Source organism: Neophocaena asiaeorientalis, unplaced genomic scaffold, assembly GCF_003031525.2.
Source record: "Neophocaena asiaeorientalis asiaeorientalis breed wild unplaced genomic scaffold, Neophocaena_asiaeorientalis_V1.1 scaffold78, whole genome shotgun sequence".
Taxonomy (NCBI): domain Eukaryota; kingdom Metazoa; phylum Chordata; class Mammalia; order Artiodactyla; family Phocoenidae; genus Neophocaena; species Neophocaena asiaeorientalis.
This window is the reverse complement of record NW_020175018.1, coordinates 8,334,053-8,350,030: the sequence shown is the minus strand read 5'-3', so window position 1 is coordinate 8,350,030 and position 15,978 is coordinate 8,334,053. Positions and strand designations below refer to the sequence as shown.

The following is a 15,978-nucleotide window of genomic DNA, read 5'->3' as shown; positions in this document are numbered from 1 at the left end:
CACAGCTGTGAGAGGCCCGCGTACTGCCAAAAAAAAAAATAGGACAGCATTCAGATCACTTCTCTTCCTCTTTGTTTATGTGATCCTCCTTTTTCGTCATAGACTTGGGGGAGGAGCAAGAAACTAATATTTGTCTATTACAAACTGTCTCAGTAGTTTTCCGGATTTCACTTTCCTCTGGAATGAAAGTTCCGTGAAGGCATGGACTTTATTTTCCTCCATGTGTGTGGTATAACTTCTATTCACGCTGGGAATAGGCTGACATTTACAGCTTTGTGGGCAAGATAGCTGAACTCCTCCATACCTCAGTCTCCTCATCCGAGGAGTGGAGATGAGTAACATAATTCATGTAAAATATCTAGAACACAGCCTTCAAATAAGTGCTGTTTTTATTTTTATTATTTAAAAAAATATTTATTTATTTGGCTGCACTGGGTCTTAGCTGCGGCATGCGGGATCTTTAGTTGTGGCATGCGGGATCTATCTAGTTTCCTGACCAGGGATCGAACCTGGGCCCCCTGCATTGGGAGTGCAGAGTCTTAACTGCTGGACCACCGGGGAAGTCCCCCCTTTTTTTTTTTTTTTTTACGAATAAGTGCTGTTTTTATCATCCCCAGGGCCCACAACTGGGCTTGGTGCTTGGTAAGAATTATTGAGTGTTTAATAATGAACATATGGGCACATTGAAGGCCACATCCTTTCAAGGTAAGAAGTAGTAACTTTTCAAAGATGAAGAAACTAAGACTTAGCAGAGTTAGGTAACTATTCCAAGTTGCATAGCTAGTGGGCAAGGCAGGGTTTAAAATCAGGTCTGTGTAGTTCCAAAATTTGTACTATTTCCATGATGCATGCTAGTTCTTGGTGGAGAAAGCACAATGATCAAATGTCAATAAAATGATCGACTAGAGAAAAGGTAGTGGAGAGAACAGGTTGGAGGAGGAAAAACAGGGAGAGAATTTTAAGAAGAGAGAAAAAAGAGTGAAGCTGGGTGGAGACCTGGGTCTCCTAGGCTGGCCTGTGTTTCATGTCAGAAACTCTTCCGTCTGGACTGTGGCTGTGACCTGCAATGTACCCCCGAGGCATCCCCCTTTCCTCCATGACTCCACAAACGTCCTTCCTCCCAAAGTCCCTTTATACCCCCCGCCCACACTGTCACCCACATCCGGCTACGGGTGGCAACGGTTGGGAGTACAGTGGACATGAGCTCTAGCCCTCTCCCTGACCAGCTGTGTGCCCTAGAATAAGTCTCTTCCTCTCCCGGGGCCTCAGTTTCCCCACTTGTAAGATGAGAGGTTGCATTAGATGATTTTGTAAGACATAGTGAGCTCTCAAATTTTATGAATCAATGAATTTTAAAGAATCTACTGTTGCCATCACACTATCATTCTGTATTGATATTTGGTTTAATTTAATGAAAAATGTAAACTTTTTCCTTAGTTGTGAGATCTGAAAGTCCCGGTGACTTGAATGGCCTTGTCTTCCTTTCCCGTAGGGTAACCCCATCTTCAGCATGTGTGGTTGCCCGAGTATTTGTTTACACATTGGACTATGAAGTCTTTGGGGACAGGGAGTGTGTCTCATCATTTCAAGTCTCTGATCTGAGTTGACATAAGTGAATGTTTGCTGCTTAAGTGGGGAAGATCCCCAAGGCTGGAGTAGGCTGGAATTCACCACAATAAGGTAGAAGACTGTTATATAGCTTTTCCAGGCGCGTTATATGTTTTTTTTTTTTCCAGCAGCATTTTTATTTATTTTATTTTATCTTTTTTATTAGTTATACATTTTATACACATTAGTGTATATATGTCAAGTGTTATATGTTTTTAATCAGACGTGTACTACCTATGCTCACTGAGACCCAGATAACAAATTCAAGTTAAGCTCCCAGCCCTGCCAAAGCCTGTGGAAATGCTGGTTATAACCGATATGACCACATGGTGGCAGCAGAGGAGAGGGAACGAATTTCTCGCGTGTTTGCTGTCAAATCAGCAGAGCCACAGACTTTGGGACCTGTGGGTGATGTCTAGCACCATATACGAATCATTTTATTTACTTATTTTCTTTCTTTCTTTTTGGGGGCTGCTCCACGGGCCTGCGGGATCTAAGTTCCCTGACCAGGGACTGAACTTGGCCGTGGCAGTGAAAGCCCAGAATCCTAACCACAAGGCCACCAGGAACTCCCGGAATCATTTTAGAGAATTTATTTTTAGGAAAGAGACCCAGAAAGTACCACATTCACATGCTTTCTTAATGAGTAATGAAGAAAAACAAATATAGTTTCATGAATAAACATACACACACTTAACTTTCATATTATGCTCAGTTAAGGCTGAGGGAAAGTCTGGCCAGGAAGAGAAGAGGAAAGCAGTGGACACCCACCAGTCCCGAGTCCCAAGGACCTCAGGTCAGAGCACAGCGTTTGTGTCCAAATCCCAATCCCGATGTCTTCTTGTCTCTGTCTCCTCTGCTTGTGGCGATGTGAGTGACCAACCTGTAGTTTGTTTGACTTACTTTGTGCCAGGTCATTGTTCTAAGCACTTGGTATGTATTTTCTTAGATAATTCTTGTAACAACCCCTGAGAGATATTATTACCTTCACTTTATAGTTAAGCAATTTGCCCAAGGTCAATCATCTAGTAAACAGTAAAGTCAGGACTTAAACCCAGAACTTGGAGTTCAGGAGTCAGGATCTTAGTACTGTTTGGCAGCCTTTCCTATGAACAGGCTTTAATAATGTTCACCCAGAAAGACTTCTGGAAAGAGATGAGGGGTGCCTGTCCAATGGTTGGTGTTATGGACTGAATCGTGTCCACCCTAAATCCCTAACCACTCCCCAAATGTGACCGTAGTTGGAGACAGGGCCTTTCAGGAGGTAATTAAGGTAGAATGAGGTCATAAGGGTGAGGCCCTAATCTGATACGACACGTATCCTTATAGGAAGAGGCAAAGGCACCAGAGCAGGAAGAGAGCTCTCACCAGAAACCAAACCTGATGGCACCTTGATCTTAGATTTCCAGCCTCCGGAACAGTGAGAAATAAATGTCTACCATTTAAGCCACCCACTCTATGGTATATTGTTATAGTAGCCAAAGCTGACTAAGACACTGAATCCCGGTAATTTCTACAAATTCAATAGAGAAGAGAGAAATACGATACCTCAAACTTATTTTAAAGGAGAGTTGGCAAGTGTATGGCGGTTAACAGAACCGATACCATCTTGGGCACTTACAGTTTCTCCTGTCCTTCCGCCGACCCTACCCAGGGCTCTACTGTCCAGTGAATCACTTCTCTGTCATCAAGGGCTTTGGATGTAATAGATATTGTTTAATAATCATTAGGACCAGGTAGCCTCTACGCTCTGTTAGTCCCCAAACAATGCCGAAAAGCTTCCCTGGTGAGTTCCCAGCACCCATGTAGCTAGTTACTCATTTATAAATCTTAACTTAGGAATGCACATCCTGTTTCCAAGCACCTACTCCCATGCCCTGGATTAACTATAAATTGTCCTAAAGGCCCTTTGGTGGTGCTGGGTTCAGCCTCCAATGCTTCTGGATCATTTTCTGCCCGATCCCACCCTGTGAGTAAGTTACCCTACAATAAACTGTGTTGATTATTTGGAACTGCCTTCCTCGTTTTTCGGTCTCAAGATGCCTTCTCAGTTTGGTGGGTACTTTTCGTTCCCTCTGCGTCCTCCAACAGTAGGAATCACAGAAACCTCTTCTCTCCAGTGTTCATCATAACTGTCCATGTTTTCCAGAGTTGTATATTTCCTACAGCCTTCATGTCACCTCTGAACACTTCCCAACCAGTTCAGACTTTTTAAAAGCAGGGATGCCATATCCCTTTTGGCAATCTCAAGTTTTACATGATTTAGGTCAGTGATTCTATTGGTGTGCCCCGCAGACCACCTGCATCAAAATCACCTAGCGTGTTTATTCAAAACTCAGTCCCATCCCTGGTGGCGCAGCCTGCCAATGCAGGGGACAGGGGTTTGAGCCCTGGTCGGGGAAGATCCCACATGCCGCGGAGCAAGTAAGCCCGCGAGCCACAACTACTGAGCCCATGTGCCACAACTACTGAGCCTGGGCTCTAGAGCCCATGAGCCACAACTGCTGAGCCTGCGTCCCACAACTACTGAAACCTGTGAGCCTAGAACCCGTGCTCCACAACAAGAGAAGCCACCGCAATGAGAAGCCTGAGCACCGCAATGAAGAGTAGCCCCCGCTCACCGCAATGAGAGAAAGCCTGAGCACAGCAACAAAGACCCAACGCGGCCAAACAAAAACAAAAACAAAAACGCAGTCCCAGCCCTCACCCAGGCCCTACTGATTCAGAAAGTTTGGGGGTGGAGAGTAGAATGTGCATTTTAATAAGCGTGCCATGTGAGTCTGATGTGTGGTCAGAAGATTTGGGTAAGAAGCGGGTGAGGGGAGGGCTTTTATCGTTTCAGCCCAGAGACAGATCTGTGCTCAAATAATGAGTCTACCACTTTCTAGTTTGGAGCCTTGGGCAAGTTACCTCCCTGAGCTGCAATTTCCTCATCTGTAGAGTGAGCATAATAATGTGTGCTGCACAGATTTTTATGAGTATCAAATGATACGATGAGTGCAAAGCCACCAGCACCAAATCTGGTCTATATTTAGTAAATTTCCTATCTTGTCATTGTGGTTTCTGAGGTCTGTGGTCACTTGATTTCATGATATGTGTGGTGATGGTCTTGGTCGTGGGTTCACCAACTCTCAGTTGTTCTGTGTTTCCTAGAGAGAAGAAGGGGTGGGATGGTGGTGTCTGTCTATGTGGCTGACTTGATCAGTTGTGCTCAGTTTATCCTTCCAGCCTTTGCTAATTTCCATTTCCCTTCCCAGGAGGGAAGAGCTGAAAATGTTCCAGGGTAGGTTGATTCTGAGCGTGGGAGCCATTACAAAGTCCCCCCAAGAAGGCAACCAAGAGATGACCCTGACTCTCTACAGAGAAAAAATTGATCTCGTTATGAGATCTGAAAGGGGGAGGAATGGCTCTACTTCCAGGAGCACCTCCTCAAATGGAAAGACATGACTAATTCCCTCAAAGAATCCTCGGTAGATTGGCAGAGCCTTGAGGGCAGAAACATGCTCAAAACAAGAGTGTAAATCCCCAAAAGCAAAGAGAGAAAGCAAGTGTGCATTGGCAGCTCAGTCCTCAGGGCATTGAAGGCGCCGGGATGCGCTCCACTGGAGACAGAGGCAGGTATCAGAAACGGTTACGGGAGCTTCATCGGCTTGCTGTTACTGTGTAACACATCACTCCCAAAACTCAGTGGCTTAATATTTTCACTCCAGTGTCAATGGGATAGCCTGGGCTTGTTCTTGTGTTTGCAGGTCAGCTGGGGGCTCTGTTCTGCGCTGGTCTTGCCTGGGTCACTTTGACTGGAGCTGCTCTGCTCTGTGTGTGTTTTATTCTCTGCTAGGGACCAGTGGGCTAGCTGAGCATGTCCTTCTCATGACAAAGAGAGAAACACAAGAGAACAAGCTGAATACCTTAGCTTCTTTTAATGCCTGTGTCACGCCTCCTAATATCTTATTGGCCAAAGCAAGGTGGATGGCTGAACCCAGAGTCAGAGATGGAAGGCAAGGTTATGTGGCCAAGGATTTGGGGATGGGTGAACTGGAGCTATTAATGTCAGCTATCAGAATCCTCAACTCTCCCTTCAATGACTCCCAATCTCCAGTCATTGCTCCCTCTTTGATGCTTCTATAATCTGCATTGCAGTTATGTATGTGAGGGCAAGGACTGTCTATAGCCCTAATGCCCAGTATGTAATCATAACAGAGAGAGAGAGAGAGAGAGAGAGAGAGAGAGCAAAAAGGGAAGGAAGTAGGAACACAAGTAACAAAAAAGAGAAAACAGGGCAGGCACTTCAGGGTAAAGGGAGCAGAGGAAACAGGACAAAAGAGACATGAAAAGGGTAAGTTAGGGAAGCACCCCTGGTTCAGAGTGAGCTAAATTGCTTTCTTGGAATATTGATCCGTTCCTAGTATTGTAAAGCAGTCATTTTCACAATGAGAAAGAGTCTTTATGTTTTCATTTTCACGTCTAATGGTTGCATTTTCCCTGTGGCAGCCCTTGCATGAAAGAAGACTTGGGCTATAGAAATTTTTTTGGTCCTCTTAGGAGTAATCAATTTACCATTTATGATCAGAGCCTCTTTCACTACTAAGATCTCTCCAATTGCTGTACCTCTGGAATGAAGGCTGAAACTTTATAATGCAGAAAGATTGCATTAGAAACGAGGCTGGAAAGGCAGACTCAAATTCTTTTCTTGAAAATTAATTGTTTATTTTTTCTGGATGACGTGCCACATATTATCAGAATAAACCGAAGGGTTGGTGACATCAGGGCTGGGAGGATAGGCTAGGTTGATTCTGAAATGGTGAGAAGTCATTTCAGGACAACGTCAGGGAATGTGGTGGGTGAAGAGAAGCAGATTTCCTTGTGCAGCTCAAAGTCCTTCTGAAGAGGGACTGCAGATTCCCTGGAGCTGAAGCAACCTCCCTGGGATCAGTGTCATCTCTTCCAAGGGAACCGCTTGGAAGTGAGTCAATCATTTGCATACCTTTGCTTAAGGTGTTAAAAGTTATTCATGTGAAAAAGATGCAGGCATAATTCTTCAGTGGATTTATGAACTCTTTAGTGGTTTTTCTTGACTGGGGATGGGGGAAGGATTCCTCTTCTTGTCTCCAGGTCAGTATCATTTTTTAGGGCTTCCTGAGGTAAAACAAGAGGCCAGATCCAGGTGGGGGTGGGATGGGAATGGGGCCCGGGGACGCATAGGCCTGGTGACTGAGGCTATCTATGTGCCCACCATTCCCCTCTCTTGCCTGTCTTACTGGGGGCCTGGAACTGATAGGCATCATCTAGCCCGGCGCCTGGCACATAGAAGATGGTCCATAACTATTTATTAACTTGAATTGAGTGACAGTTTGTGGTGTGGTAGAGAGTCAGGAGAACTGGGACTTAAATTGGCTGGTGGAGCAAACCAGGACAAGCCTCCTTTCTTCTCCGAGCCTCAGTTTCCCTACATTCAAAGTGGGGATTTCTCCCTGGGCCATCATGAGACCTGAGAGCACTTGTGATACTGGTCACAGTCATCCCTTAGAAGGCACTGACCATGCTGGGGCGGAGACTGCGTGCCTTGGTCAGAGGCCAAGGGCAGAGGCCAGGCTGTGCTACAGCATGGGTGGTGGGGACCACCCCCCTGCAGAGCTGTGGCCTCTTTGGGGGGCTGACATCTGAGTAGGATGACCAAGTCAAGGCTGGCAGCCCAGAAGAAAGAAGCATCGACCGTCCCCTGAGCCCCAGAGGACCCCTTTCCCCTTACACACAAATATCACCTGGAAGGAGAACAGAGGACAGACAAGGTGACAGCATAGCACATGCATATTCTCTGTCCAGGTTCTAGAGACACAGAGAGAACTCAGGCAAGGTCCCTGATGGCCAGGAGACGACCCACATTACGCCATAGGGCGGGGCTGATGGTACAGGTGTTGAATGGGTGGTAAGCACCACGACCAGTGTGTTTGTGAAACTTCAGAGAGGTGGAGGGAGGAAGAAGTTGCGGGACTATTGATAGAGTAGCGAGGATCTGGCCTCAACCTGGGCCTGCGGGTGCGGGTGAAAGGAAGGTGGACTGGGAAGGAATGGTCTCATGTTATTGCAGGACCAAGCGATAGGGTGCTGGCGGGCCAAGCCATTGACTCTGTGTGACCCGGGCAGGTCCCTTAACCACTCTGGGTCTCAGTTTCCCAATTTATCAAGTGAAGGGGTTGTCTTAGATCAGGGGCCCCTCAGAGCACCGAGGAAGAGCATCAGGGAGGCTGAGAAGATGGGCTCCAGGCCTCTGACCCTTGTTCCATCTACACTGTACAGCTTTTCCCCCTTCATTTTGGATAGTATGTTTCTGGGTAAGATTTCATTGAAGAAAAGAGTTGTGGTTTTCTGTTTTGTTTTGCTTTCTAAAGCCACCCGTCTAAAGACCTTTAAGTTTCCTTTCAGCCGTAATAGGATAGCAGTTCCAGGGCCAGGTGGTGGCAGGCTCATTAGTGGGAGCTGGGAGGGACAGCTAACCCAGCCCTAGGACCTCTGCAGCCGCCCTCCTCTCTAGAAAAGGGGGTGGGGAGGGGAGACAGGTGGGGTGCCAGAGTGGGTACAGATTTCTGGGAAAGACGGACAGAAAAGCTCCCTGCTTCGTAAACCTGTTTGGTAAAAATTTGGGCTCACTGTGAGGGCCTTTCAGACCCCAAAACGGGTCCTCACCCGAGACAGTACACCTGCCCTGGTCTTGGGTTTCTTCCTGCAAGTTCTTCCACTGAGGCTCCCAAAGCCGGGGCCTGAGTTCTATGGGGCCCTGGGAAAATGCAGCTGAGGGGCCTGAGGAGCAGAAGAGCTTGCTCGGGCTCTGCTACTGACTGACTCAGCACCTTCGAGCCTCCATTTCCCCACTCGTAAAGTGGCAATAAAAGTACCTGCGCTTTTTGTGGGTAAAAATAAGTGAAGTGCAGGGACTTCCCTGGCGGTCTAGTGGTTAAGACTCCACGCTTCCAATGCGGGGAGTGTGGGTGTGGGTTCGATCCCTGGTCAGGGCACTAAGATCCCACATGCCACGTGGCCAAAAAATAAAAATTAAAAAAAGAAAGTGAAGTACAGACATACTATAAAAACTTTAAAAATTACCCCTTCCATATGCTCCTAATACCTGTGCCCCGTCCCTTCTCTGCCTTGCTTAATTTAATTCAATTTATTGATTTACGGTTCATGCCTAAAGCATACTCCTAGTACAGAATGCCAGGGGTAGCTGAACGGGCAGCATCATAGCAAACAAGTACAGGAACAAAGGGTTAGACACATGGACAGCTTCTAAGTACTCATGAACATAAAAATACAGTTATTATTCATCTCAGATTCCCCGAGTGCCTCCTATGTGCCAAACTGGGTTCACTAGGTGAGGTCAACCCCTGACACATGGGTATGTGAATTCTTGTCTCTGTCTCAGACAGTTGAGAAGAAGTCAGTGTTTTGAGAAAACATGGTGATGTGATGGAAAACAAAGTGCCAATTCCCCAGAGCAAGACCTGGGTGGCATAGCCTCCCATACAGCTTTCAGCCCTATACAGCAGACAATGGTAGCCTGCTCCGCAAATGCCTGGGAGTGACTGTTAGAAGAGGGCACGATGTGGCCGAAAGGGCCCAGGTTCTGCCACCTAGAAATGGTGTCAACTTAGGAAGGTCAAATGTAACTTTGAGCCCCAGTTTCCTTATCTATGAAACTGGGTCATAAAATCTGCTTGCCTGGTCGTTGTAGAATAAAATCAGATCGGGCAAGGATCTGCTTTACGGTAGCACTCAGAAAGGCATCTCCATCATTACGGTTTTGGAAAAAGCACAGAGCGGATGATTGCATTCATGAGTGTCGCTGTGGGAGATGCAGTCTGTCCTTGGTGGGGTCCAGGCCTCAGGAGTCACCAGCTGAGATCCCTTGCCGAGTGAAAAGGGCTCTGAGCAGCCCCCGCACATCACGATTCCGGAGGCTGTAGATGACGGGGTTCAGCATAGGCGTGACCACAGTGTACGTGACGCTGGCCACTCGGCCCCGCTCGGCCTCAGACCGGGACATGGGCTGGAAGTAGACTGCAGTGACTGTCCCGTAGAAGAGGCCCACAATGGCCAGGTGGGAGCCACAGGTGGACAGCTGGAGCACCACAGCTGCGATGGCCCCCTAGGAGGCGAGGATGAGTAGGAAGGGAGTGACTACCACCGCGGCACCCTCGGTGAAGATGACGAGCTGGATGTGGCAGGTGTTGGAGCACGAGAGCCTTAAGAGAGGCTGGTGGTCACAGAAGAAGTGGGGCGCTTGGTGGGAGGCACAGAAGGACAGGTGGGCCATAATCAGGATATGCAGGAGGGAGTGGACATGGGACACGAGCCACGCAGTCCCCACCAGGGCTGTGCACACAGCCCGGGACATCCTCGTGGCATAGCGGACGGGGTGCCGGATGGCCACGTAGCAGTCATAGGCCACGGCAGCCAGGAGGCAGCTGTCAGTTACACCCAGGGCAAAGAAGAAGTACATTTGGGTCAGGCAGCCAGCCAGGGAGATGGGACGGTCATGGGCCATCAGGTGGGCCAATATCTTGGGTAAAGTGATGGAGGTAAAGCAGAGGTCAGCAAAGGACAGATGGGCCGGCAGGAAGTACATGGGTGCATGAAGGGTTGGACTGGCTCGGATGACGGCCACAATGAGTCCATTACCCAGGATGCCCGCCACATACAGGACCAAAAATAGGACAAAGAGAGGCCACTGCTGTCCAGGATTTGTTGTTAGTCCTAGTAGGGTGAATGGGGTGCCTTCTGAAGTCTCATTGGCAGCGTCCATGGCTGGGCTGCTTCTTTGTCTGGGACCCCAGGGGTTCCATTCTACTGCTGGGTCATCTCCCCAGTGTCAAAGGAAAAGGGTGAAGGGCCACTAAGTTGCTCAAGGCTTTCTGGCCATGAGGGAAATCATGGGTTTGGAGTCAGACAGCCGTGTTGCTACACACAGGTGTGGACAATGAGCAAATCATTTTTCCCCCCTGAATCTTCTTCCTTTCCAGGCCTTAGGTTCCCCATCAGTAAAGTAAGGGAGCTGAACCAGATGACCTTGAAGGCTGCTTCCAACTTGGATACTTTGTGATTTGAAGCAAAAACAGAACAAAAACATTGCCCAGGACGTGGACCAGAGAAGGAAGAAAACAAAAGAAAAGATCAAACAGAGAGAGGATCAAAATCAGGGAGGGATTTGACCAATGGGCATTTATTTCAGGAAAGTCAGAGTGGAAAAGAAAACCCAGATGGAAGCAAGGAACTTATCAAAGAAATAAAAATTCCAAACATTAAGGGCACACATATATTGACATGGATGTAAACCTACAGCACCCGAATGCAAACATGATGTTTTAGAACACTGAGGGACAAAAGAAGAACCCATCACTCCCAGGGATGTGAGGATCTGATGATGTTCAGATACCCAGACTGCCATCCAATACGTCATCAACAGTAGATGATGGGACACAGTTGGGCAATATCATCAAATTCTGAAGAAAAAAACCGATTTTGAACCTAGAATTCTATCCTAAACCAAAATATTAATCAAGTATGAGAAAGGAATAAAGAAATTTTCAGACTTGCAAAAAAAAAAAAACAAAAAAAGAACCAAAGAACCTGGATGACTCCCTGTATCCATGGAAAACTCTTCCCATGAAATCAAACACTCACAGCATCAAACAGATGCGCACCCTTTATGGGAAACTCATGCAGACAGATGGATACACCTGCCAGATGCAGAGACTTGACTCTTAAGGACAGAGGCAACTTGTTTCAATGCCTCCATTTTTTCCTGTCTGAATCTCACTGCAGAAATCTTGGGTGATTATCCAAGAGGGGGGTCTTAAAAGGAGAGGGATTTTAGCATAGGTTTCCTGAACTGAGGCCATCTCTGCAGGAGAATGATCTCTTAATTTCTTTTCACATCCTTCTCTCTATTAAAATAAAATAAAGACCCTTCCTACCCTATTGTCTTCCTTTTCCTCCTCCATTGGGTAAGAAGAATTTCTGGCTTTGGATCCCTGGAGAACATTTTTTTCTCAAATTTACAATCACATCTCACTGTCCAGGAAGGTAAGAGGATCGGGGCGAGAGGGTGAGATGGAATGGGAAAGCTTGCTTACGAATTGGCTAACCCGTGTTTAAATTGGCCTCAATAAACATACAGATACACAGAGCTGTTTGCAGAAATTCAACTGTAATCACAAATACACCGGTGCAGACATGCAGGCACGTGCAGCCTCCAGCTGTGCTCTGCAAATACACAGGCACGATCGATCACATACAGAAATGTGGACACTGACATCTGAGTAAGCAGACAAGTGTAACCACAAGACCCGCAGACCCAGACCATCCTACACATAAACAGAGGGTCCAAAGCAATCACAAAATAGCACGGAAGCCAGAGGGTGACGCTCACTTACAGACTCCTGTTCACGGGGGCTCCTGGCACCACGCACAGCTACTGGGACATGCACGTTCATGGCCTCCTCTGAGCACGTACTCTGTGTCAGCTCTCTACCAGTGCCCGTCCACCCCATCCCGGCCCACCCTGTCACACCCCGTCACACAATCACACCTTCCGGCACAGCCCCAGGGGTCCATGGCCTCTCAACTTCACACACATGGCTACACTCACATAGGCTCATGCTGGGTCACAGCAGAGATGTGCCACCCTAGAGGAGCACGTCCATATACACACCACCTCCTCCTCCCCCAGTGATGCAATCGGACAGTGATGGGGACGCACAGTCTCAGCCTCACACAAACAGCACCCGCTCTCACACTCACATGTACAGCTCATGCCCACAGCCACGTTCAAGAGGACAGATTCGTACACCCTCCAGCCTGGCCACTTGCCGCAAGTGTTCCTTCTGGCTTCTCCACATCACAGGAGGGAGCAGCAGCGAGGACCAAGTGTAGCCCGTCACTGAAGGGTCTGGGGAGGGAGCTATTGGCCACACTTATGGGGTTTGGGGCCTTGGGAGTACCTTAGCTTCTCCCAGAGACAGCACCCCTTCCCCTAGCCCTCATTCCTGGGGTGGAAGGTAGCTTGGCTCTGGGGTTTGTTATTCTTTCTCTCTAGAGCCCAGTTTGATGGGGGTAGGGGTGGTTGGTGCCACCTTCAACTCGGGGGCCCTCAGGAACCCCGTGCATCGTGAAACTGCTGCTCCCCGGTCCCTGTCTTGTGGAGGCCAGAGCTGACTCCTGAACCCCAAGTCCGAGGTTTACAGCAGTAGCTTCTGGAGCCAACTGTCTTGTCCCTTCAGCTGTTGCTGAGGCTTTTTGTAGGAAGTGTAAGAGTGTGGGAAGGATTGTGCCTCTGAGGACTGTGCAATAACATGCCTGTGGGGTGTGTGTGTGTGTGTGTGTGTGTGTGTGTGATTGTATGCCTGGGTGTGAAATGGTCATGTCTCTGTCAAACAAATTGCGTCTATGAGCTTGAGTGTGTGTCTGAATGTGCAGCTGTGCCTCTGTCTGTGTGGACGGCAGGGACAACCTGAGAGTGTTTCTTTGTGCATGAAAGTTTCCGATAGGGGATTGGGTCTGTGTTGCAGGGGCTATGTGTTCCCGTGTGTGTTTGTAGCATTCCAGGTGGGAATGGCTTTGCATGACTCAGCGTCAGAACAACCATGAAGGGTGATTTTGAACGTATGAACTTTCAATGATTCCCTGCTGCCTACTGAATAAAGTCCCAACTCCCCTACCTGATATCCAGCCCGTAGTGTGTCCTTCCCATCCCCAGATCTTCAATCTTCAAACTTCTCTCCACTTCTTTCCCAACACATCTATCTCTAGCCAGTTAAATTGGTCTCCTTAGAGCCTTTTGTGCACATCGAGCTCATTTTACCTCTGTACCGTTGTGTGTGCTTGTTTTCCCCCCGCGGAATACCCCTTTCTTTCAATTCCCACCCATGCTGCAGGGTCCAACTGATTTTGTGCAATAAGTACCCCAGACTTCCCCATCCCGAACCTGCTTTTGTCCTAATTGCTTGTCTTAGTAGATGGTGTTGAAGGAGATTTAAAAAGGGAAATATCTGATCAGAATTGGGGGGCTTTCCTGGGCCTCTCGCCTTGGGAACGAGGATCTGACTGTTTCTCTTCCTTTATCCTCCAGGTTGGGCTCTGTTATTGTCTTCCAGTGCCTCCCCTTCCCTCTTGTTTATTTTCTTATCTATCAACTAGGTCCAGCATAGCAGCCTGAAACTTCACGTTTCCTCTGATGAATGTGTAGGATTTATGTGATTATTGTATCTGACTGCTCCATAGATGCTAAACATGTGGAAGGACCCATGTACACCCTGTAGGGCCAAGATGATGGAAGGGGACATGTGCCTCTGGAAACTTTCCCTTGATTGTGGTGAGAACTGTATGTCATAAGAGCCCAAGAATTCATAACAAGAAGAAAAGACCACAGAGGAGGTCTCTGAGTATAAACATCATTGAATTGGGGGCAAACCTTCCATTCTCAGTCCCATAGTTGCCAACTCTTCTGATAACGTCTCCAACCACTGTCACGGCATATGAGTTGTCATGGTGATAGGAGGAAAGAACTGGGAAAGGATTATAAACACTCGGGGTGGGGACTTCCCTGGTGGCTCAGTGGTTGAGAATCTGCCTGCCCATGCAGGGGACACGGGTTCGAGTCCTGGTCCGGGAAGATCTCACATGCCGCAGAGCAACCAAGCCTGTGTGCCACAACTACTGAAGCCCACGAACCTAGAGCCCGTGTTCGGCAATGAGAAGCCACCGCAATGAGAAGCCCACGCACCGCAATGAAGAGTAGCCCCCACTGGCTGCAACTAGAGAAAGCCCGTGTGCAACAACGAAGACCCATTGCAGCCGAAAATAAATAAATAAGTAAATAAATAAATTTATAAAAACAAAACCAAAAACTTGTGGTGGGAGAAGGGGTTTTAATTCGTTTAAGCCTTTGGCAAAACGTGTCGAGTTTGGGATATCGTACCCTCTGCTCTCAACATGCAGGCTCATCAGGTAATACGGTGACCAAACATCCTGGTTTGCCCAGGACGGAGGAGGTTTTCTGGACATGGGAGTTAGAGTTTTAAAAACTAGGACAGTTCTGGGCACACCAGGACAAGTTGGTGACCCTGTCAAGAAACGTAAAAATTCTCTAAGAATTGTGGAGATAGTATAGTCCACATCCCTCTCTCCATTAGTCTGGGACCTCCAAGAAGACCATAGTTACTAAGGAGGGACCCAGTTCTGGTAACAAGGGGCATCACCTCCCTGGGGAGCCGGGATGAACCTTCAGTTTTCCTGCAGTCTAAATACCCAGCAGCTGATTTCTCCTTGAAAGGAAGTTGGAGTGGTGAGGCCAGCCCCTGGCTGGGGCCCAAGGAACAGACTCCATGGGGAACCTATTAGGGGGTGACAATGAAGCACTGTTTGAGTCCCATACCTTGCCACCCCAGGCCTCATCGCAGCCATAATTAGGAGGAGCTGGAAAGGGGATGAGACAGGAGCTGACATCTACTCTGACCATGCTCCACCTCTCCTTGGAAGCACCTATCATAACTCCTGGGGTCCACTCCTGCCCTGCTCTTCATGAAGGGGCTTCATGGGCAGAATGCAGTGCCTTGGGCCTTGCCCATGTGCACCTGAGTCAGGGAGACAAAGAAAATCTGTCAGAATTGTAAACTCTGGGTATACAAAAATCCCAAGAGTACTGGATCTGAAGGGTCCAGCATGACCTGGAGCACTGTGGTTGCCTTTGCCCAAGAGGTTTATGGAACTTCCTCTCCAGACCCCAGCTCTGCCTCTAGATGTCGTAATCTTAACACAAAGCAGTCCACACTACCTGACCACGTGCTAATCTGAGCAAACTCATAACCCTCAATGAAACTTAAATCCACCAATAATTCTTTTTTTTTTGTGGTACGCGGGCCTCTCACTGCTGTGGTCCCTCCCGTTGCGGAGCGCAGGCTCAGCGGCCATGGCTCACGGGCCCAGCCGCTCCGCGGCATGTGGGATCTTCCCGGACCGGGGCACGAACCCGTGTCCCCTGCATCGGCAGGCGGACTCTCAACCACTGCGCCACCAGGGAAGCCCTGGCTCCTACTCTTAAGCTTTAAGAAACATCAACCATTATCCATAACCCTAAATACGTCTTAAAGTGACCCCAGACATGTTGATTTGATACTCAGAATACTCTTCTTATGCCTTACTTTCACCTAGTTCTGAACCTAGGCTAACTGTAATAATAGCTAGACTGTGACTCAAGCTTATCGCTAAACGTTACCCACACACCAACGTAACTTAAATCGAACAGAGCTCTGACGTGAGCTAAACTCTAACTCAGATTTAATCTAGCAACAAAAAAAGAAACCCGAATTCTCATCT

The 15,978-nt window shown here is 48.0% G+C and overlaps 1 protein-coding gene across 1 annotated transcript; it reads right to left on the bottom strand.

Moving 5' to 3' along the window:
• Positions 1 to 9,487: 9,487 nt before the first annotated feature.
• On the bottom strand, positions 9,488 to 10,408 carry OR1K1 (olfactory receptor family 1 subfamily K member 1). Its single transcript, XM_024762753.1, is given in 1 exon segment — positions 9,488 to 10,408. A coding segment is annotated over 1 exon segment (921 nt).
• Positions 10,409 to 15,978: the final 5,570 nt, after the last annotated feature.